The sequence below is a fragment of the Coturnix japonica genome, chromosome 3 (genome assembly GCF_054131305.1).
Source record: "Coturnix japonica strain WE chromosome 3, WE-NBRP24, whole genome shotgun sequence".
Taxonomy (NCBI): Eukaryota; Metazoa; Chordata; class Aves; order Galliformes; family Phasianidae; genus Coturnix; species Coturnix japonica.
Window position 1 is genome coordinate 31,009,875 of NC_140665.1, and position 24,509 is coordinate 31,034,383.

The 24,509-nt window shown below is 37.3% G+C and overlaps 1 protein-coding gene across 12 annotated transcripts in view; it reads right to left on the reverse strand.

The window, feature by feature from the left end:
* LTBP1 (latent transforming growth factor beta binding protein 1) overlaps nt 1–24,509 on the reverse strand; it is a 164,943-nt gene that overhangs the window by 117,817 nt on the left and 22,617 nt on the right. For all 12 annotated transcript variants that reach the window (XM_085543230.1, XM_085543233.1, XM_015857700.3 and 9 more), the window contains exon 4: nt 5,750–5,925. In XM_085543230.1, coding sequence (XP_085399356.1) covers nt 5,750–5,925 — 176 coding nt within the window. The remainder of the gene's footprint in view (nt 1–5,749; nt 5,926–24,509) is intronic.

Below are 24,509 nucleotides of genomic sequence, written 5' to 3' on the forward strand. Positions count from 1 at the left end.
TATGGGTGAACGTAACATTTAGATTAATTCCCTTGCCTGTGCGTAGACATTCAGTTATTGGTGAGCTCAGAAAGTAATGTCTTCCTTTGTTTTCCGGTCCAAGTAGAAAGTTATGGTACTTTGGGGGGGCTTGCTTTTTTTCTTCTTTTACTGGCTCTCCCTTATTTGTAAACACTATATGGACACACACAATTCTGAATACTTAGAAAGTGTATTGCTTGCTAGTTCTCCTATGTTTAAAGAAGTAGCTTACATTTATGTAGAGTTATCTCTAAGGATTTCAAAGAACCCTGAAGTCTTTAATAGTTGACTTAGTTTATTTAACAATTATTGAAGTTATTTTTGTCACTCTGCTTTGTAAAGCAAAAACAAAGTAAATGTGCTGCTAGAGTCTATACAGGTAACTGCATTAGTGTCAAACCTGTTAAAGCACTTAATTTATACTTGGACTTTAGCCTCTTCTTTCCAAGTCCCACTGGGATCAAATACAAACTGTAAAGGGATGTTATAAATTTCCATACTTTCAAATAGCAGTATTGTTAATGTTCTTATATAAGAAAGAGGAAAAGGATGGTTTACTAAAATTGTTTGGCTTCTGTCACCAAAAAAACCAACCAACCAAACAACAACAAAAAAAAAACAACCACATTTTGTTTGACCCTGACTGCACTGAATTGTTTCTTAAGCACTTCTGTATGCCCCTGAATAATTTTCCCACCTCCTGAAGGAAAACAGATACTCTGCACACACTATAATGATGTGCATAAAAATTCCTTGAGAGTCAAACAGCACCCTGTTCCCTTGTCTATCATCTCATATCCTTACTTGTATTTGATTAGGTAAATCACAGGATGACCTGAAAGCCAGTTTCCACAAGTGACCAAAGTGAATTTCATGCCACATTCCCTTCTAATAGGCAGTGCTATGGTCCTTCAGTTACTGAGATCTCTCCCCTCTGCCTGTTAGTCTTCCAGTTCTTTGTTCTCTTTTTACACACCTCATGCTGCTGGCCATACTTTGTTTAACCACAACACAGCCAGAACATTCCTCCTTCACCACTGAATTTCTCAAAACTTCGCTTTAGAAAAAGTTACCAGAGTCCAACTCTAGTACGCATATAGCAATGCTCTAGTTAAAATGAGCCATTGAGATAATTATTTTGTAGTTTATGTAGAACTCTTTCACAAATACCAAGAAAAACGAAAGAAAATATCTGCTAAAGACCTGATACAGCTTTCCCTCTAAAGTCAGAGTGCACAGTAGAATTTCATATCACACAGGTGCATTTACATGAACCACATTGTGTCTCTGAACCTGTGCTTTCAATATTAAAACAGCAGTTTACCCATATTTACTTGTGTTGAAATGGTATTATTATGATGTGTAGCACGGTAAACTTTGAATAGCATAGTTCCACAAAAATAGTCTGAACTGGAATCTCCAAGCAACACATGTTTTTGTCTAAAAATCAGCCTAAGAACTCATCATAAACTAGTTTGGCTAAATTCTGTATAAGCTTAAAAAGAGCTTCTCTAGGTTATCAGTGTACTATGCTTGCAAACATTATCGCTACGCAAAAAATCTAAGAGATCAATCTCTACTTCATAGTTGTAAAATGTGAAACATTTTTTTTCCACATTCATATTTCAACTGCATAAACACACTTAAAATGATATAAAAACTGAGGCAACTTAGTGCACCAGTTGTTAAGAACAACACTTTGATATGATTTTTTTATCATAAAAGTAAAAAAGCTTGTTTCTGGTTCATCTTCAGAGAAAGAGCATGGTGCTGCCCGCAGAACCATGGACAGACTCTTAAAGTTCTGTTGCCCATACACACAGCCTTATCCAACTTCAAGACAGAACACATGCATCATTAAGTCAAAGCAGAAAGCTGCAGTCCATTATTCATTTACCATTGTGTAATCCATGCTACATAAATTCCAGACATATTTTTATTTCCTATCTAAAGTTACTCTTTATTCTTTCTTGCAGAGACAAGTCTCCTTGATGTATTTTATAAGGAATTTCAATGAAAACCAAAAAAACTCATCTAAATGAAATGAAAAAAAAAAAATCTCCTATGCTATTTAATTCTACAAACCTCACATCCAATTGCAAAATTCACAGGCATTTCCTATCATCTGCCTGAATAAAGAGGATAGATTAGACCCGTTTTCCTTCTTAAATATATATTTATCTTTGGAAAAAACTTTCTCACATGAACACGTTTTATTTATTTCATAGAATGCAGTTACAGCTATCGGATACTCTTTGTAATTCATGAGTTTTCTTCAAGTGTAATTTTCAGTCGCCTCATGTGCTAAGTGATGTATTTTTCACAACACACCTGTAAGATTGGGAATTGGTGGCATCATCACTTCACACTTAGGAATAGTAGCCTGGTGAGGACTGTGTGAATGTGCTCATATATGCAGGCAGCAACACTGGGCATACAATTTCAGAAACAGAAATTCTGCTGGAATTACAAAATGCCCACCACCACTAAAAATTCATCCTCAGCTGTCTCAAGGTGGAAAAGGAGACATTCTGTACTGGGAAGGCCAAAACATTACGTAGCATTCTATCACGACAGAGCTGCACTGTACCTCTCCTTGATCTTCCATGCTCCTCCTAATCTGTTCTTGGAGACGCAGCCATCATTCTCAGGGGTAACAGACAGTGGCTTCACAATCCTATCAGAAAGCTCTTTCAACATCCTTTGTTGAGTCCTATTCAATCCCATGCATGAGAGATTGTATTTATGGTCCTGATTTCTGACTTCTAAACTTAAACTCTGACTACTTGAATTTTCATGATGTCATGATACGATACACAACTTTATAGGAGAAATCAGTTTAAATGAGAAAAAAGACCATTTTGCTGTCTTGTTAACTTATATGTATACACTCTACATTCTGAAAGCTATCAGAGAAATGAAATTGACAAAATACACCATAGTAAGCATATCAGAAGGAACTCTGAATTAATTTGAATTAAAAAAATATTGAAATGTGACTAATCTTTAACATTTTCTCTACAGTACCTCCAAACAGTGATCTGGCAACATTATTACTGGCCATTCAAGCAAAACTGCATGTCTGTGAATCACAAGATGCTTAGAAGCACCTACTCGTGTTTGGAAGCTATGCTCCCAACCACTAGCCCACACTTATTTTCCTTCCACCAGGAGGTACTTCTGTCTAAAAAGATCTGAATATTGATGGTTTTTCTAGTTTTAAGTCTACCCATTTCATGTCACAGGATTGAATTCACCTGCCAAGCTCCTGAAAAATCAACATAAATTGTAACTACAGCTGGAAATCCAAGTTTATTTCGAGGACAACACTTTGAACAGATGTCATAATAAGCCACAATGTTAATACTACAAAATGTTTAGAAATGCGTGGAAAATAAAAGTCTTGAATTGTTCAATACTAACTTCCTGACTTTTGCTTCTTTTTAAAATTATTACATTTTTTCCCTTCTCCTTTTCAGGTATCTCCACAATGCCTAAATGGCTAAACCACATGGGATCATCAGCCATTCTATCATCAATTTCTTCATTGTAACCTGACAATGAACTTCAGTCCTGTGCACCATAATTCACAGCAGCTCATCTCTCACTTCAAGACTACTAGGGACTGCCTATTGATGGACAGCACAGAACACTTGAAGAGAAATTTTACTAAGCTAATTTTACTGTAATAAATTCAAACACACTTAATATTACAATACCAACAGTTGAAGCTTACCAGTAAATTTTATGGGAGCAACTATCTTCTATTGTTGGAATCCATTCCAAATACCTCTAGAAATCAGAAGCCACCAAAAACACATACAGCTGCCCACGCTCTACACCTCCTGTTCTGGCTACGGATATAAAATCTAAATTCTAATAACACAGAGCTCAAACTGCATTCTGTCAGAAGATGCAGTCACCAACTCCCTTGTCATAAATGTAGAAGTGAGAAAAAAAGCTAATACTGCCAACTTTTCAAGACAGCTAAGAAGTTCATTACCAGAAATTTCACCACCACACAAACAGCCTCAGACTTAATCCTGCATTTGACCCCTAAAGCAACACTTCATTCACAGCTGATATTATCTGGTCAGAAAAAAATCTGTTTAATTATCTGTCCCTTGGGTGTTTAAGTATCAGAGTCTTTTCAATAAAGGACTAATAATTTTTACTAATCCATCACTCACTGAGGGGCTTAATGGGATTTCAAAACAAATATTCCATCCTCAGCTCCTGGTTTTCCTTCCCTGATTCATGTCCCTCAGCATACTGCAAAGAACCAATAAGAAAAGAAAGTACTAGAAGCACTGGCTTCTTTGTATTATAAGCTGCATGGAGTAATTTCCTCTTGATTTCATAAAAGAAAAATAATATCATACAGCCCATTTGTATTTAGAGGCAATTTGGTACCTGCTAGTAACACTAACTTCATCTAAGATAGGTTGACTCTGCCAAATATTCTGAGAGGACAAGGGTAAAAGCAAAGTTTTTTTTGTTTGTTTTTTGGCAGAATCTAACCAACATCATTCACCCCAAGGACCTACAGAACTATGCACCCTGGGATTTATACGCTCATTGCCTAGCAAGAGTCAGAAGAAAGGGACACAATCCAACACTGATAACCACTTATACTGAAAAATTACAGACGAAGAAAAGCAATGGCACCTTCTTGACAAAAGTGACTATTGGTTGATGTTGACAACGCAGTGTCAACCTTTTAGAAACTTCTGAGAAAAAGATGGCATGCTTTGCAAACAGCATGCTTCACTGCTCTGAAAAGGTTAACCTAAAGGCCTGAGGATGTCCACTGCTCTCCCTATTAGGGCCAAGATTCTTGTTATCCGTCATTATGTTTAAACGTATAAATGGGTAGAGCATAAAGATACGCAATACAGAAATGCAAAGATTTTCACACAAGGAAAGTGTTTACAGATTTAGAAGAAAAGCCTCCTCCCTACATTCTCAGAACATATTTTTCTGTGCTGTAGCAGTCAGTAGCCTGGGAATACCTTAGCTCTCCATGTGAATCTGCTCATTGTTTAATTGCAGGAGCTTTTCTCCAAATCAAACTAGCAGACACTGGTTGGTAACGCCTAACCTACGATTCACTAAGCTCTTCATCCTTCAAGCCAAATCTTGTCCTCAGATTCCCCCCACAATGGACCATGAGCCAAGGCCACAAGCTGGGAATCTACGTAATCTTTTTTTTTTTTTTAAATAAAAATAAAAAAATACAAAGCAGAGGCAGTAGTGCAGCCTTCATACTGTGCAGAAGTTCATAAACACATAATAAATTAAATATAGAGAAAAACAGTCACTAATAAGAGTCCTAGACTCCAATTTTCCAAGAAGGGTATCCATCATATTGAAGGGAGCCGTAATCCTAAACTGACTACACTCCCAACTACGCCCACTTCAACAAACGTTCACAAAGCACCTTTAATCTGAAGGAAAAACTATCATCTAGAAATAGCATTAAGACCGTCCAACAGTGAATTAGGTTCAATTTTTTTTTTTAATTTTTTTTTTTTTTTTTATCCAGGAAATCTGTTTTATCTCTCAGAAGAATGCTGAATACTGAAGCACTTGCTAATCTGAGAATTATCTTGCATAATTAACATACGTTTTGTTTTGGTCTGTGTTACCGTAATTCAGGTGAACAGATTAAATTTTCAAGACCTTAAATAAAAGAGGCTTAAAGTACACTTTTTGCAATTGTACTTACATTGAAAAGATGACGCAAGTTGATCTTGGCCAAGCCTCAGTGGTAATGAGCCCTCAGTGGATTGTTCTCCTGAAATCACTTTTTTTACTGGATAATACTTGGGTTTGATCACATATTCCTGTGTTTGGCCATGATGAAGATTCATCATCAGTGTCTGAGATGAAAGTGGTATCATCCTGTTTTAGGAAAAAAAAACAAAACAGAACAGACACAGTGATGTAAGTAAGTCAGACTTTAAACCAACTGCTATAAAAATTAAGACAAATTCATCTGTACTCCAAGTTCTCAAAAGACAATTTGGAAAACTTACCAACTTTAAATTAAGCACCCAATTTTTCATGCATTTAGCATTTTAACTGTCTTGTTAGCTCAACAAACACTTAAGCATATGAAGGCTACAGGGCTTATATAGTCTCGTTTTTGATAAAGAAGTATCATGAAAATGGGAAGAAATCTGAGAGAACAGGGAGAAATGCCCTACTCAAAACCATGAGTTGGAGCTCAGGTTTGTTGGCACACATAGCTTTCCAGCCTGGTCAGAGAAACTGCATTTGCAATCAAATATCTCTGTTTTGTGCAACTGTCATTGCATACCAGGAGCAAAAAGTAAAACCTACACCCAGATGAATCTCCCACTATACCCTGAAACTCAGTTTCCTTCCCCACCATATCCCTCTAGCTATAAGAACACTGCTTCTCTTGCTCTTCCCTTTTCCTTCTGATGAGTTTTTTTCTTTCCCAGCTCACATCACTTTCCCATTTACTTTCTCTTTGTCTGCACCAGTGAACACCTCTGACAGATGTCCCATAACCACACGGCTTCCCTTCAGAGCTAAGCTATTTCCTCTTCTTGTCAAACAAGATCATTCATTCAAGCTCACTGATTCTCTCACTGACAATCACAGTTTCTTAATTGCGTTATTAGATTCTTCCCTAAAACCTCACTGCACAAGACCGTGCCAATTTTTAGCAGGAATTCCCCTCTCTTATTCCCAGAAACCACGGTTATTTACCCATATACCACTTGCAGCAGGAACTGTTTCTTTGCTAACACAGAAACTGGCCTTCCCACACTCCACAGTACCACCCAGCAATAAACAAAGAAGGGAGCAAACCACATAGCTGCTAGCCACATGCAATGAAACCGAAAGCTATTTCAGGGCACTGGGCTGCATGGTTTCACTGTCCAGCAAGTAGTAATAGGAAACCTTCATTAATAAATCCAGTAATAGCAATCCTTCAAGAAGCTGCAGATAGTGTAGATCATACTGCAGAGATGTGTGTTTCTCAAGAGAATAGTGTCAACTACTAAACTTAGTAACAGTGGCTATTAAGATTACACTACCAAATGAAGGCATAAAGGAGTGGGATGCTGTGAGCATTTCTTCTAAGCTGAGGGACTGCTTGGTCAATGAAGTGTAAACACGGGAAAATTATGGGCTTTATAACAGCTGTCCCTCAAAGAATCACAGCTCTGCAGGGTAAATAGCTGCCCTCAGAAGAAGAAATGGGCAGTACTTCCCCACAGCAGTAGACTGAGGAAGGTTCAGCTGAGCAACAAGATGGATGACTCCAGAACTGTCTGCCTGCAATTAGAGTCTGATTCCTTAGTTATGTTTTTTGAGGATGCTTAGTAACTGCTGTAGCCAGTGGATCTGTATTTAGAACAGATAACAGGGCTTTGTCCTACACAGTCTGTTATCAACTTGGATCAGCTTTAGAAAAATGTATTTGTTAGTACAGAAAGTTAATACTCTGACAAACAGAAACATTAACTCTTTGTACCATCTCTGGACTCAAACTTTTCAAATAAAGTCCTCATGCAGCATATTCAGGAGAAGTCCTTTTCCAAGATTAAGAGAAAATACTATACTTTCAGTGTTGTCTGTAAGCTTTCCACATATCACATCAAAGAGAGGCATCAGCGTTGGTGGAGGTCAGGTTCAACAAGGGGAGAGGAAACTGAGAAACCTGAAGAGAAAGCTGCTCTGTTTACATAACGACTGATTTCCTAAACAAGTCAATACAGTCCTTCCTGCACAAACTCATTTCTCTACAGACTGTAGGCCAAGGTATCCATCCACCCCTGTGCCTGGACATAAGAGAGTGAGTTGTTCCCACATGATGTGTAAGCAGGCCATGATCGCACAAGTCAACATAGTACAGAAGCATGCATTGCAGCAACCTTTTAGAGACAGGGTATGCATAAAAGTACTCCCCATGTTTAAGAACAGCTCAGCATCGGACATCCATTGCTAGCATGGATGTGTACTAACTAGCAGCACATATTTGCCAGTCATCTGACCAGTTGACTAGTCTTGCTTGAGTCTAATTCCTGATAGGGTCAAATATCAAAGCATTTATGAGAACCCTCTGTTGTGACTGCTCTTTTGATGTTCAAATTCTTCACAACACGATCTGGCTCTTAAAGATGTTAGTTTATAATCAAAAGGGACATTGTGAAGCTAATTGTGATGACTGGTTCAAGAATCACCCCAGGACCTATTATACTTTTAGAAAAGATGTTAGCAGCTCTACTACAGTCCCCTGAAAATCATTTGGTGCTACAATTTTTGGTGCCAACTTGCCAAATTATTCTCCACCCAGCCTGCAAGCACAAACATTTCTTCCCTTTCCTGAAAGGTTGAGCTCTAGAGTTCCTCATGATGCACCTGTCATATTGTGGGAACCCCTGCACTATACCCACACTCACATCAGCTGTACCAAGGACCCCCGCTTCAAAGCAAACTCGCTCATGGAATCGCACTGACTGTCCCACTGTTTGAATATCCAAATTAAAGAACAAGTAGCATGATAAAAATTTCTTTATAAACTACTCAGGATTTAAAGCCACTAGAAATAATCGGTGCTCTGTTGCTACCACAGACAAAGGGATACTCAAAGTAGGCCTTACACACACTAAACTTGGCTTTTAGGACTTAAAGGCATTGATGAAAGGCATACTAAACTCACAGCCACTACACTTAATGAGTTAAATAGCTCTCATGTATAAATAACAATCATATAACAATCATCACCACAACCAAACCCCCCCCGCCCCCCCTTTTTTTTTCTGGCTTCCCAGCTTTGCCACACTGCTTACTGCACATCTGAACATTACACAACCAAGATGAGTCCTTGGGCATCGTTGCAATACAAAATACTGAAGTATTAATATTTCCCCTAACACAGGTTAAAGAGATGCAACTTCTAGCTTCAGTCTTTATATTTTGCATGAAACAGACAACACTAATTAAGACTTTACGTAGGCTTATATCACTAATTTGTGTGGAAGTTCACAACAAAATGGTCAAAACTGACATTAACTTCAATAAGTTTGATAAAACATTCCCATAGCTACAGTATAAAGAAGACAAATGTCAAACAAATGCCTAACCACTTTTTCAACAAACAAAATTACAGACAGTAGACAAAAAGGTTACAAGAGCATTGCAGAGGAAGAACAAACATTTCCAGCTAACCATCAAAAAAAAAAAAAAAAAAAAAAAAAAAAAAGCTTTCTTGCTTGATAATAGCAGACCAGGAATGTTATGTATCAGAGTAATGATATGAGTAATCAGATATCAGAGTAATCAGAAATGAAACCAGCAATGTTTGAAATGGAAAGTACTGTCTAGACTAAATAAGACAAGCCTATCTCAGGCTGCTTTCTTCATTTTATTTACTGTGAGTCTGATGCTCCCTGCTTGGCTCCCAGCTAGCAATAATTGAAAAAATAAATAAATAAAAAACATCTGAAATGTTACAATCTTAACCTAGAAATTAATTCCTTCTTGTCTACCCTACCTCAAACTCAGAATTAACAGCCAAATGGAGTAGAAAACTCAACACTTTATAAAATTATGATATAAAGAAAACATGCAGGACAGTTTTAAAGGCATGAGAATAGAACTAAAATCTTGTTGCCCTGTAAATTACTAGCATTCGGCTGCTAGTTTAGCCTTACCTTTGCCAGACATTTCTTCCTTTGGTTGCTTGTCTGTTGTTGTTTTTTTTTTAACTTATATTTTTTTTAATTTAAGATACAAAAAAAAACATTTGACTTCTGAGGTGATGGAGAACATACATGATTTCTCTGAAGCCCCTTAAGATTATCATACCCAGCACTAATCAAGCATGACACATCACAGTGTGCTCCAGTCACAAAAGATGAAGGAGGAATCAGTCAAACCTTTCTTCTCACCATCACAAAAATCTACACTACGTATATTTCACATTCAAAAAAGTATATATTCATAATGAAAACTTTGCCCCTGACATACAGGGTAAGTACAGCGATATTATAATATATAATTGAGAAGGAAAGCTCTCCTACTAGATCTTTTCATCAGAATAAAATGAACACAGAAAGTTGGTCTGCTTTCCTCCCAAAATATAATTCATACAAACCTACAAAACCTTCATTGAGTATTAACTACCCTCAAAATAGACCAACACATAAGGCAGCAGTATATATGAAGGCTAGGAAAATTCAACATGATACAGAGACAAAAAAGAAACTGACATGAATGTATAGTCCCATACTAACAGAAATTTACACACTTTCCTCTTCATGCCCTAAAAAGAACAAACATAAGACAAATAATTCATTACTTTATGCACATGTTCGCTAACATTTAACCAATGAAAGTCTTCATGATTCCAGCTGCGTTAATTCAACATCTAGATGATTTAAAATGGGTTCTCAGCCATATGTATATATATACACATATATACCCATCCTGCCAGCCATCTCCTACCCTCCCAGATTTCCAAAAGACCTTTTTTTTGCTGGTATCAAACTCCTTAATAATTTCAGACTCTAGAAGACTTGCTATCAAATTCACAAATTTTTGCATTAAAAAGTTGACCATCAAGGAATTTTATGTTGCAACAGCAACTCAAAATACAGTAGTCAATAGCAAAAACTTGCACTTAACTAGATCACAGAAAGCTGAAAGTTGCACTTAGTCTTCAGTAAAATAAATACATATCCTTTCCTTGACCAAGATTTCACTTGCTACTGCAAAATTGCTTTTGGTTCCATAATACTAGTGCCATGTTACCAAATGTTATGCTGACATTATAGGTAGCAAAAAGCTCTGATGAAGATGCATTAACTAGTGATAATTTTTATCTTATCTGCCTGTGAGACAGACTTTGGTATTAGAAAGGTATGTTGAAATGACAATAAAAATACATAGTCCCACAGTGGATTCTGTACAATAAAGGCAAACAAGCACAGCTGCTGCAAAGGAAAAACCATGCATCACTAATCTACTCAAATTCTTGAGCATATTAAACAAAAGAGCCGACAGTTGGCTGATATAATTTACTTGAAATTCAAAAAGACTTTGAAGACTTATCTTACAAGAGCCCACTAAGAAAGCTTGAATTATAAAAGTTACGCAAGCTTAAAGCAGGCAGAGATGGAACAGATGCACATGTTTTTCTTGGATACATGTTAATTACAGTACACCCGTTTGAAGTCTCCTAACACATACAAGGTTTCTTAATGTGTCACTCTACTTAAATAAGTGGTTTAGAAGTGTATTAAATTTTGATACACTGTTTCAGAAAACCCTGAAATCTAATAAAGTCTTATGCCCAGTATATATTTAAGCAAGTTAAACTCATTTTGAGAACAAACTTATGATCTTGTCTGAATTAAGCATAAGTCTGTCATTTAGGAGTGTAACAACTCAAAGGAATGTATGCTAGTAGGGAAAAATTTCAGACAATCTTTGAGATTCTGATAGTTAAAGTTATGAAGAAACTAATGCAATGAGTAAGTAACTACACCATCAAGGTTTTGTGTAGATACAGGTGTGCTAGCAGGAAGATTTGTTTCACAGCTTATGTCAAGAAAACTTTCAAAAGTATGATCTTACTGGTATTGTAACAGCTTCTCAGAAGGGGTCAAAAAAGGAACCACTCATAGGTTTATAATTTAGACTTGTGTACAAATCAGAAAAAGCATAAAAGACAAAATTACTAGCAGTTAGACAGGAAGAGAGAAGAACTCAAAAGTCTGAGGGCTGGAACTGTAGATTAAGTTGTTTCTGATGTGCGTTTCTGACTTCTCTTGTTCAACAGTGTACAATCTGAACTTAAGAATTACTGATACCTAGACTGACTGCAGCCAGCCAGGCAAGAGCATCACCACAGCAGAAGTTCCTAGGGTACAAAACTGGATTAAAAGATAAAACTCAAATACTTCTGCATACAAAGAGCAAGGAAGGACTCCAATGCACTAATACCAATAAAGCTAAAACAGAGCAGACAACACACCCAGACAGTGGGAAGCTCTTCAGTTACAGAGCAAAGTTCTTTATATAATGTATGACAAAGATACAAAATAACCCTTAATTCAAAATGAATTCAAGATTAAACCAGAAATAATTTTTCACATATTGCACAATCAGTTGTATAAAGAACTATGATGGATCGTGATCATTTCTGAGGATGTAACAAATGTAAATGAAAGATGAACATCCCTAGAATTCTATTATGAGAAGACTGCAGGAAAAAAAAACAACATGAATTCCTAAGGGTACAAGTTTCTCAAATAAATATTACAAGCAAGTCTTAGTTTTCTCATTGTAGGGATGTACCAACAAATGCGTAAATCAGAGCATTTTACCCCTCTATAATGCACCCTTATTTCGTATGTAACTACTAACAGATGCAGCGTAACACTGACTTTGTCCAAGTGTTGTACACCAAAAGTGCAATGTGTTCATTGCATGAGAATAAACTATGTCTTTGCATGTTTGAACAGTGAGATGTTATTCTGTGACAATCATCTGAATCACATTTACTGATCGATTTCTAAATTAACAAGAAAAAAAAAGTAAGATAAATGCATAGTACTTAATAGCAAGCAAGCTTAGAAAATTCAAGACTGAGTCCAGACTCCAGCTTCAGTATGTGTACTTCTCAGCAGAAACTCTACAGCATATTGTATCAGCAGGAAGTAGCTCCGACAGACTGTACTGGCTAGAGGATACAATCTCTGCCATTCAACAGGGACTGCTCTTACTAAATTACACCACAGGATTTAGCAATCCTAAAGATGGGGATTTGGGGCAAGGGGGTGGAGAGGAAAGAGCAGAACCAAAATTTGCATCCAATTTCTCCTCCACAGTGGCCACATAACGTCAAGTGATGCAAGAGAACTGTGCTGCTGGCCACAACCGCTGAAGCTGGAAGCAATGCAATGAAAAAAGGAAAAAACAAAACAAAAAAGTCCATGTTATGCTGTATCTCCGATGGTGGAAAGATAACTGATGAAAAGTTCTGGAGGTAGAAGCAATGTTTGTATTAGGCCAAGAACACTTAAAACATCTAAACTTTCAAAATATATAACTACTTTCTTAGCTGAACTAGATAAACAACTCAGATGGTCTATTTCTTCATACCACAAAACTGAGTAACAAAGATTATCCTTTGTTTAAACTCGTCACAAAATGGAATGCTTCTATTTGCAGTAAGAAGCAGGAAAGGGGAGACAACAGCAAGCAGTCACACTTACTGGGAAGGCTAACTAGAGATCCGAGCTCCCAAAGCCTTGTGACATATCTGTAAATAGTTTGAGCATCAAATCACATAAATACATTTTCTAAGCAATCCAGGTAGTAAATTCATGCACAGAGGATAGCAATTACAAAAAGTATTAGTAAATATTAGTTAAGTCTTGACTTCAGCCACAAAATCTTCTGTTCATTAAAAATGCACGCTCATAATGTAACGTAATTATGTTTTCGTTATCATCTATTTTCAGATGAGTAGTTTTGGTGAAATTGTGTTTAAGCCTATAAGATATTATGCCATAAATAAGAGGCAGTTTCAATTCTGTTTGTTTAATCCCGTTTCTGTATCAGGAATCTTCATCCCTGGTATAGAAAGGTCACGGTTGACATGATAAGGAACCAACTAAAGCACAGCTAACTGACTGAAGCTACAAGAATAATGAAGATTTATTCACTGTCATGTCCTGGGAAGCTCCTTTGCAGAAAGAATATCAACAAAGAACTTGCGCAAAAAATTAACAACACTAAGTGTGTCTGATCTATACTTTTAACTAGAGATACCACAATCAGGAATTAAATTCCCCTAGACCACTATTATCAGCTTGTTTAATAACTGAGACCAAATATATTCAGTTTTACCTATGTGAATAATTGCTTGAATATTTAACAAGGGCAGGACTTAAAGAGTATCTCTATTAGGTTAGCATCCCAGAAGCAAGAAAAGCATAATATATCTTTTTAACTTCAGACATTAAAAGAAAAAAATGTGCAGTGCATCAACATTAACTCAGTATATATATAGATTACTACAAAATTTCATACAGCGAGTACACTGAAAAACCATATGCAAAGAATCTAGACTTAAATGTGGGCCATCTTTTTTCTCATTTGCTTGCTTGACTTTACAGCAGTAAAAAAAAAATAAAAATTTTTGCTTGAAAACTCAGTGCTAAAATCTTTCAGAAAGCAAATGTGAATAATATAGGGATGATAATATTTCTGGGACAGGTTCATGATTTTTGGCAAAAAATACAGGGCTAAAGGTGACAGTACATTTCAACTGATCTGTGACTCAACATTGAACTGCTAATAAGTCCAGTGAATGCTAGGATTAACAATATATTCACACACTTATTTTTAAAATAGGTAGGAGTTTATCTAGTGCACTGATGCTAGTAATAAAAGCTAAAATGTCTCTAATCTCAATTTTAACAGTGATCTTACTACACTAAGTAGTATTTACTTCAAATGGGGAAACTAGAATAAAAAGGTCAGATTAGGTACGCATTTTTTATTCTTCTCATGTAGGTATCCACAAAACAACCATCTACATCACAACCCAGAGACGTGCTGCAAAATATTTAAGTGAAAGGTTTTTAAGATTGTACGGTGGTCTACACATGTAGCTAGAAATACTGAAACCACTACACTGCTCTTAATATGATTTGTTGCCCAGTTGCTCCCATGAAGTCCTGATCCCAGTAATGTCAACAGTAGAATTCATTTACTTCATTGCTGGCTGCGATATCATCCAGGGCTTTGTTAATTGCTAAATGCACCTTTGAATCTTTGGATTTAAAAACTGTACATGCTACATGGAGCTGCCTTTAAGCAGCGTTAGAAAGCAACGTAAAGATTTCTCTTCCTTCCTCATTCTAGTTCCCTAAACTTGCATTTGCCACCCTGGAATGCAGTGAAATACGAACAAACTTAAAGAACACTGTATCCCCGACTTCAGCCTGCGATCAACACAGGGATAAAGTATACAGAAACAATCAAATTCCTTTTTTATAAAAAGAAGTCCAACTACAGCTCAAGTCAGCTTGCAAGAAAGCAGCTATGAAGAATTTCTGACATACATCTGAACCAACAGTGTCTGGAAGAACTTGATCTCCTATTCTAAACCACTTTGCCTACTTTAAAAAAAAAATAAAATAAGAAATACTGTGACTGAAAGCCCAGACTGCATTCCAGAGGTCTAGGAATAGCTTGTTTTCCTATTTGCAGTAGGTAAATTTGAAGTCTGTGAGGCATTCCTCTGGTTTTTAAGGATGTCTCCGATTACTCCTCAAAAATTCACTTTGCTTCTTTTTCTCTGCATTTCAGATTTTGCTTCCCTTACATGCCTTCTTTCTGATCCTGCCCCAGATCCTTAACTCTGGCTCACAGGCCTTACTGCTGCATGTACTTTAAGATGCTGAAGTTTGTGACTTGCAGGTTTGTATAATACACTGGCATAAGGCAAACCACATTTCACAGTACTTTTTTCCCCCTGTGTTGCATAAGGGACTTCATCAAAATGAAAGATGAATACTGTCATTCCAGCAAGTCTGAACTATGAAAAGGACAGGTTATAAGGTGTTTGAAATCATAACCTCAGGGCTCAATTTAGCAGTTTCTCTTCACGTTCTTTTAATTCACGTGCTTTGGTACTGAGGTGTCTGCGGTGTCTGTTCTTTTCATTTTTCCTCATTAATGACTTCAAAGAAATACATGCTTGAGCTCCTAAACACGTTAAACTAACTTAAATTATCTTAAAGCACGCAGTGACTGCTCAGTAAGCCAGGAAACATAGACTGTGCATCTGGAAATAGCATACTGCTTAGTGAACTACATGAACAATCAAATGAAAAATAAATATGTTAAGTAAATAATACCACAGGCACACATATATATGAGCTTATAAAAACTTACTGCAACACCACTGCCAGTTAGAAGCATGAAACTAGATTTTAATTGACACCTAAAAGTTTAGGGGTATATGTTGGCTTTTGTTTTTCTGTTGGTTTTTTTTTTTTCTTTTATAAGAGGTGCTTATAGCATACTATTTATGCTCTCACGATTACTAGAAAAAATACTTGGGAAAAGCAAACATTTACAGAAATTATTATGAAACAATTCAGATGTGTAATGCAAATCTACAACCTCATCAGTTCAAAAATATCATTTTAGCTAGCATCTGAAAGACAGGTTTGTCAGCTTGACAACTTACCATCAAAAACCATGCAAATATTGCAAATAATCTCTTCTGTATTGGCCAATATGCATTACAACTACAGACAGACTGAATGATCATACATACTAGGACACAGACATATAGCAAACAACCTAATTAGATAATCTGTCATGGGAGAAATAACAGCAAAATAAACCACTACCACAAGATCACCCTGATAAAAGCTTATATGTTGAGAACCATGAATCACAACTCATTCTGTGGTGTCAGCTGGCTTGCAAATTACACATCTCCAGCAGCCCTGTGGAATGTGGTCCACACAACTTTTGGAAACTAGCACTTGTGACAGATAGACCTTTTTGAGGCTTATGCTATGCATCACATCCAAAAAGCCCGAAGAACTCTGCATCCCTTAGTTTGACATAAAGCAATTTACTCTTTATCTTAATAAAACTTCAAAAAGTCGTGGATACAACTGCAAATCTAACACCACTGTATGCTTCCAGGTCTCTTAGCCACCTTTATTGATGATTATTCAAAGTGCATATTTCCCACTTCCAACACTGAAACATTCTTGTAGATGATATTTCTTAACACCTTCATAGCCCCTTAGCAGTTCTCACTCATAAGAGATGCTGACTCCAGCAACAAATACTGTAGGTTCCTACCCCTATATGTCACCAACAATAACAATGAATAATTATACAGAATCCCTGAGCCTAACAATCCTTTTGAAAGAAGGGAGAAATATGTAGCAGTTGCTGTCTATGTCCAGCTCTTCAAATGCTACTTTGGGCTTAGTTTCTTTAAATGCCTCAGTCCTCTTCTGTCAATTCAGGTTTACAGGCATACCAGACATACAACATAACCAGGAATATACAAACACTGTCAGCTCTCCTACATGCACTCACAGACACAAGTGAGTAAGGTGCTGATTCTGTCCTCTTTTCAGCTTATTAGAAGATGCAGAAGTGCTAGTAGCTCCCCTCAGTACTTGTTGGTCAGGCAGCCTTCCATCATGAGATCAGTTCTGCTGGGAGAAATGTGGCTGTTCCATCCCAAATCTGTAGCCCAACTTCCACGGGAAGCATGTCAAGTTGGACTGGTACATTGATCAACTTCCCCTCTGTATCAGCCACCAAATTTCTCCTGTGACATAATGGGCAGCCTTAGCTCAAAAGGCTTAGATATACCTAGATATAGATGTATAGATTTATAGGTTTGCATGTGTTAGCTTTAAGTACATTCACTCCCACCCCCACCAACACCTGTAACACATATACACAACAGTAAGCAAGACACCATGAAGAAATATCAAGTTCAATTTAAAAAAAAAAAAAAAAAAAAAAAAAAAAAAGAAATGCTTGAAAGCTTAACCTTGAAAGGTCCACATCTTTTGCCACAGAGCCTAGAGAAGAAACTAATCTTACAAAAGAGAAGCAAAGACCAGCAAGACCACGGAGAATAAGACCAGTGTAAACAGGGAGAATAGCTTTATTTCAAACAGTGCCTCTGATTGCAGGAAACATTACACTAAATCACTCCTTTCTTCTCATGCTGGGATAGAGCCATCATGTGATAGACCACATCAGCTGAATCCTTGCATAATGCTGGTAGGTCTGGCTTCCCCAGCCTGCAGCTCTCATATCTGTGTCCAAAAAGCATTATCACTGGGAAGCAGATGAGAAAGAACGGACTTGGATTTTCCTCCTCTCTGCTCTCAGCTTCCTTGAAGGCACAGCTTAATAGTTTCATCAGACCAAATTTGTAACATGAAGGATGGTCGTCACCAGCCTTACAAATGAGAGCACAAACCCTAGAGATTTCACATATCCTGTCTGTGCATGTAAATCAGGGGAAGGGGTAGGGAGGTGATCAAATTCAAATTGAGACTATGAGAAGTTGTGAAGTAAGTTCAGTACTATTTTTTCCTCCTTCCTTATTTGTATTTCTGAGAGAAGGTCTGTATCTAAGAGGAGGACAAGTTCTAAGAAAGAAGACGAATACCACAGAACCCACAAGACAGAAAGATCAGTGTGAGTTCTTCTCTGTTACAAGTTCTCAACTATTTTGGAGCCCTGAGGAGAAGGATTTGGGGGCATCAGTTGATGAAAGACTCAACATGAGCTGGCAGTGATCAGAAAGCCAATGACATCCTGGGTTGCACCAAGAGAAGTGTGACCAGCAGGATGAGGGAAATGATGCTGCCTCCCTACTCTGCTTTTGTGAAAGCCCACCTGCAATCCTGCATCCAGTTCTGGGGCCACCAACACAACAAGGACACGGAACTGTTGGAGCAGGTCCAACAGGGACAGGCTGACAGAGTCAAAGCTCTTCAGACTGGAGAAAAGAAGGCTTGAAGACCTTATACCAGACTTCCAATATCCAAAGGGGACTTGCAGGAAAGCTGGGGAGTGACTTTTTATAAGGGCACATAGGGATAGAACATGGGGAAACTGGAGGAGATTTTGACTAGGTATTAGGAGGAATTTCTTTAATGAGGCATCCACCCCACTGGGCCCCTCCCTGAAGGCATTCTCAAGATCAGCCTGGATGGGGCTGCAAGAAACCTGGCCTAGAGGGAGGCATCCCTGCCTACAGCAAGGGGTTAGAACTATATGATCTTAAACTCCATTTCAACTCAAACCATTTTATGATTCTACAGTTTTATCACCTGGATATTGAAAATATTTGCATCCTTTGAAAAGACCTTAAAGTATTCTTGCATTCTCTTCTGCATCTTATTGTACAACAACCCATAGTTTTCACCCCCTACCGTACGTTGTATGAGTCTCTGCAGTGTAGTTCCTAGTGTCTAATTCCTAACTTTAAAAATAATCAAGAATAATATACATTTCCAGCCTACTGATCACTTGATTTCACAACTGTAGTTTCTATGAACTAAGACTCTCTGAAAAAAAATCAGCATTTTTTGTCAGTCTGCCTGCAAAATCTGGTCATTTTATTTTACTTAAGTCTGTGATCTAAATCAATAGAGAAGATTATAACAAATGGACTGTAGAACACTTGCATGTGACTTAAACCGTGCAAGCCAGGTGGGAGTATTGCTCCCTGCCCTTTTCTCAGAATGCAGGACAAGTAGGAACAGAAAAGCTGGAAGCTGACACTGGAAGTAATACACACCTCTATTATAAAATTCAACTCTGTGTAATAAGTTTGGCAATTAAAATGATGTATTTTCCAAAGAACATCATGGTAGCACACTGCACAACCAAATGCGAAACTAACAATCTGAGGTACCTAACCACAGTAGATACCATAACTATGACCAACTGCATGCGTTTCAAGGTACAACTGAAACATTTCCTGACAGCTTGGTCTAGGTACTCTCAAAAGCTCTAAAACTAGGCACTCTATAGCAAACACTATCATTTTAAGAAGCTGAAGATTTAAAAACACATACATAGTGCCTTCTATACAGTTGGAAAAGTTTTGAAAAGATCTTTCAGAAAGCTGCATTATGTTCTGTATAATCAGAACATGAAGTACTTCCGATATGAGTCACTCATATTTTAGAACTTCATAAATATTATCAAGAGATGCAAACTTAGCAAAGCCACACCAAGCTCAATATCTCAAACAACTTGACAACTATTAAGCAGAGACCTACAATCTACTCCTCTTGGCATCTGAAAGGAACTTTGACTTTGAATCTTTCTTGTGGGAAGAAAGACATTTCACACACATTCCCACAGAATTTTCTATCTACAACAGTACAGCCAAATACTGAATAGAAAAGCTGGTTATTACCACACATTTCTTTATTACCTCTTTGGTCTCTTACTTTCAGACCAGATATCTCCCCCCATTATTATTTTTAATAATAAGCAAACAAGACTATTCAAATACTTTTTAAATGCTGTAATCTACGTAAAATGGTCTTAAGAGGAACCCTGTCTACAGTGCAATCTAACAAACTGAAAATCGTGCCTACTAAACTCTGCCCCTCTAAACCCAAGTTCCTAACTGTTGAGCATTCTGGACATGCTTTTTAACATTTGCTGAGAAGAATCCATCAGCTTATGAGACTCAAGCCGAAATTTGGCACACTTGGTCTTGTTTCAAGAAGGAAGCTTTCTTTTGCCAGACTTAGAAAGGAGTGGATTTTCACATTTCTACGTTGGAACAGAAAGATTCTTTTCATGATTGTATAGCTTAGACAACAACAACACCACACAACAGACTTCAATGTATCTTACTAAGGATGAATATTTTGCCCATATAAATAAAAATGAATTAGTTGAAAATGTTGCAGAGTGCACATGAAGGAAGTATGACATTCCCAAGAAGGGAACACAGCCAATGAAAGCAAAGAACTCTCATTTTAAAATTGAGACTCATCAGCTAGTTTCCATAGCTACTTTTTAAACAATTGTAAGCTCAATCATTTCTTAGAACAACCTTGTTTACTATGAATAACTTTAAAATGGCTGTTCTAAGAAAAAGCTATTTGAAACCATTTACAAGCAAGCACAATGACTAACAGTGGTTGCAGTTCTAAACTTTTTAAAACACAGAAAAGGGAGAGTTTTATCTGCTCTTTGTTTCCATTAAACATTTACCACTTCAGAATACTACTACAAAGTAAACCTCCAACGAGGATTCCAGCCTTGCTGTGCAAAATGCTGCAAAAATACAAAGCATGGCAGAAATTACAGTGCAAGGATCACACAGGCCAAATACACACAAGAAGAAATTGAGTCAAAGATGAAGAGCTCCAAGAGAGAGGAGAAGACTTCCCAAAAAGAAAGAGAAGATGAGCAACAGTTAATCACCAGGTTTCCCCACGGCCATTTATTTTTCTTTAATGACAATACAGTACAAGTAAGTATCAGTTAAGCAGATAGCAGTTAGGCAGTGCCATCTCAGGAACTGTAATAATCCAAACTGTATGACTGTGCAGCTGAACCTCATGATGGCAGTAATTTATCCTTTCAAGATTACTTCAAATATGTGTTTATTTTTCTGGTGGATACAGGTTGAAATCTTTCTGGCCACAAGTTTAGTCACACCAAAAGTTCAGCAGACTCCTTTTGATGAACCGGAGCTAGAAAACACCTTGCCATGTGAAGTACACTATATGTGCAGTGACCTTTCAGCAGCATATTGGTCTCTACCCACCAGAAAAACAAGGATAACCTGGAAGGACTATTGAAAGGATAATTGAGTGGTCAAATTCACAAACGTTCAGATCTAAAAAGTCTTACAAGGAAGCTGGGACAAGAGACCAGGCTTTGTCAACCACAACACAAAAGGCAGTTTTTCACCATCAGCTGCACACTTCTCATACCAAGTTGAGACCAATTAACCTATCAGATAGCCAGCCTATTTTGTAACAGTGTTGGTTTTGTCTACTTTTCACACAATACCTAGTAAGGCCATGGTCCAACACTCCACTTAGACCCAACTCTGTTACAATCTCAGTAACATAAAAATTAAGTCCAACAGAGTTAACTACAAACTATCCTTTAGCTTACAGACAGAAACTGCTTCACTTGAGAGAGCTGAACAAAAGGCTCTGTGTTTGTGCTCCAGTTATTAGAAAGCTAAAGAATAGGCCGAAAGATCACAATAGAAACTTGCAGAGTTGCCTTTATAAGCATTCCAACTCTGCATGGCCAAGAGTATTAAAATATGTGCCAGCACAGTTCAAAAAGGACACCAGGACTAAGACTGATATCACTCTCATCACAAAACCATCTCCAAGAACTGAAATTATTTCAATCCTGATGGAGACCAGCTATTTCAACTAAACAGTGACTTCAGCTCTTTCAACCCAATGACTACATTCCTCTAGAATGATGAATGGTGGTGCTCTTGAGGGCTGACTCAATGCCTGGCAATGGAAAGAGATGAGTAACTACCTTTGAACCAGTTCTTGTTCTAGCACATATACATCAATAGCACTGCCAAAGACTACAGAAGTGAAAATAGCTGCAGTATCAGAATGGTCTCAAAAGACTTGGGTTTCACTTTTAGTTGATGCCAAGGATCCTTCACGTATGCCTACTGTTACCACAGCAATTAAATCAACTATACCTTCAAATTACAGCTGATCCACCTTTTAGCCCCAAATGCTACACTTCTGATCTTCATCATAGACAATGTAAGGACACAAAGCCTTACAGTAAAATATAAACTCATGGAGCTGCCATTTACATAATGAGACCCCTGTGCAGAAACCTCTGATGGAAAAAAAAAAACCAAACCAAAACACCTGTAAATCACTGTTTTGTAATTTCTACAATGACATAATTATATCATCACCTATATCCTTATGTTTAAGTTTGGGAATCAAGAAAATTCAACGATTCAACACAGCTAATTATTCTCAGAAAAAGATTATTATAAATTATGTGTGTGGGAAGGGGAGACAGAGAAAAAATGTGAGGGGGTGCCACCATTTTTATTATTTTTTTTAATTTACTCGTGAACAAAATCACAAAAACATATACAGAGCAAAGCAATAAGAGCTCCAACCTACCCACTACAGGGAAACAAAAAAAAAAAAAAAAAAAAACAAAAAAAAACCAACCAAACAAAAAAAAACCAACCAAACAAAAAAAAACCAACCAAACAACAACAACAAAAACTTTTATAACAGGTAAATTTATCCTGGAAAACAGGAGAGAATGTCTAAGCTGGACAATGGCTTGGAAGAACTGCACAGGAGAAGAGGTGTTGAGCCCCCTGTATCTTTGGTACAGATGCACAGCTGGCTGCTAATCCATACTAAACCATGTGATGGGTTCAAACCAAGAAGCCTTAACAGAAATGGGGCATCAATGGCAATCCACAGCAAAGTACAAGCATCAGTCACTTCCTCCTCTACACACCCACAGTTTCAGCTATGCGCTTTGCTGTCGCTTTACTACCCCCAAGACCAACACAACACACCAGCAGAACAGGCTGAGTTTTGTGAGGACAGCAATCTCAGGGTAGCAATTCACGAGGGAGGCACTAAACATACCAGGAAAAACTGCACATCAGTAATTTTCCTTCTTAGCCACTAGTTACAGAACTAGAAGCCTAGGTGTCATTCTGAGAAAACATTTTGAAAGGGGGACAGTGTTGATTAGAGCACCTCATATCTGTAGCACACTACCTAGAAGTTAAACAGGAGAAGCGCAGGGATCAAATAACATGAAGCTGACTGTGACTGCAATTCATTTGTTTGTAATTTTTATGTTAATAATCTTTCTGCTGAAGCCATAAGAGAATACAATAGAGCTCACATATTGATTTGTATTCATCTGCCATTTGAAGAAAGAAGGTTTCACTTCAGCATTCAATAGAAAAACAATTACACACAATGAACATAGATGCTAGAAAAAAAAAATCTGTTGCCAATAAATGACATATTCCAGTGAATTCAAACCACTCTTTTCAAAATTCTGGCATTGTGCAACATGAAAATAAAACTTAAGTAGAAGGAAAAGCAAAGCTTGCCACCTACTGCCCAATGACATAATATGTACTAGTATTGTCTAGCCTTCCTTTCAAGACTTATGCTTTTGAAACTCATTAGCCTGACACAGTGCATACAGAATTATGTTTTTAGTAGTCTCTTTAATAACAGAAAACACAAAGCAACCATAAACAGTATTTTCTTTAAATTGTTTTTAAACAGCTTATAAAATGCCCCAAAAGTCTGGGTGCTGTGGTAAAAGATGCTCCAAATTGGAAAAAAAGAATTCCTTTTAATATCACCAAGTGATGTTATAGGCCCTACAAGATAACTTGGAAAAAATTAGCTAGAGGGGGAGACAAACAAGATTTACTGCAGACCCCTCTAGTAGAAAACTAGCTGGTAAAATGCTTCAGCTTATGTCTGAACAGCAATAGAAGATCTTGTTTCCTCCAGCTGTCGTGTTCTTCAGAATCTATGATCATGTCTTCAATAGAAATTTAAAAAAATATATCTGTCCCTTGCCATATACTGATGAGCAGTAACATTTGAAAATTCAACTTAGGATGACACAAGTAATAAACCCTTCCTAGTAGTGGTTACATTAGCAACTGATTACACACTGAACTGAATCCAGCAGTTTTAGATTCCTGGGAGGAATTCATTGAACAAGGATGTATATAAATCATAGAAAACATTCATGAAGTTTAGGCAAAGTAGACACTGCCTCACAGTGAAAAAAAAGTTTTCAGACTATAGCAGTGAAGAAGAAAATGAGTTTACTAGAGATGAAGCATGTCTCTCTTGGGGATCCTAAATCGTGAGGCAAGCAAGCTATTCATA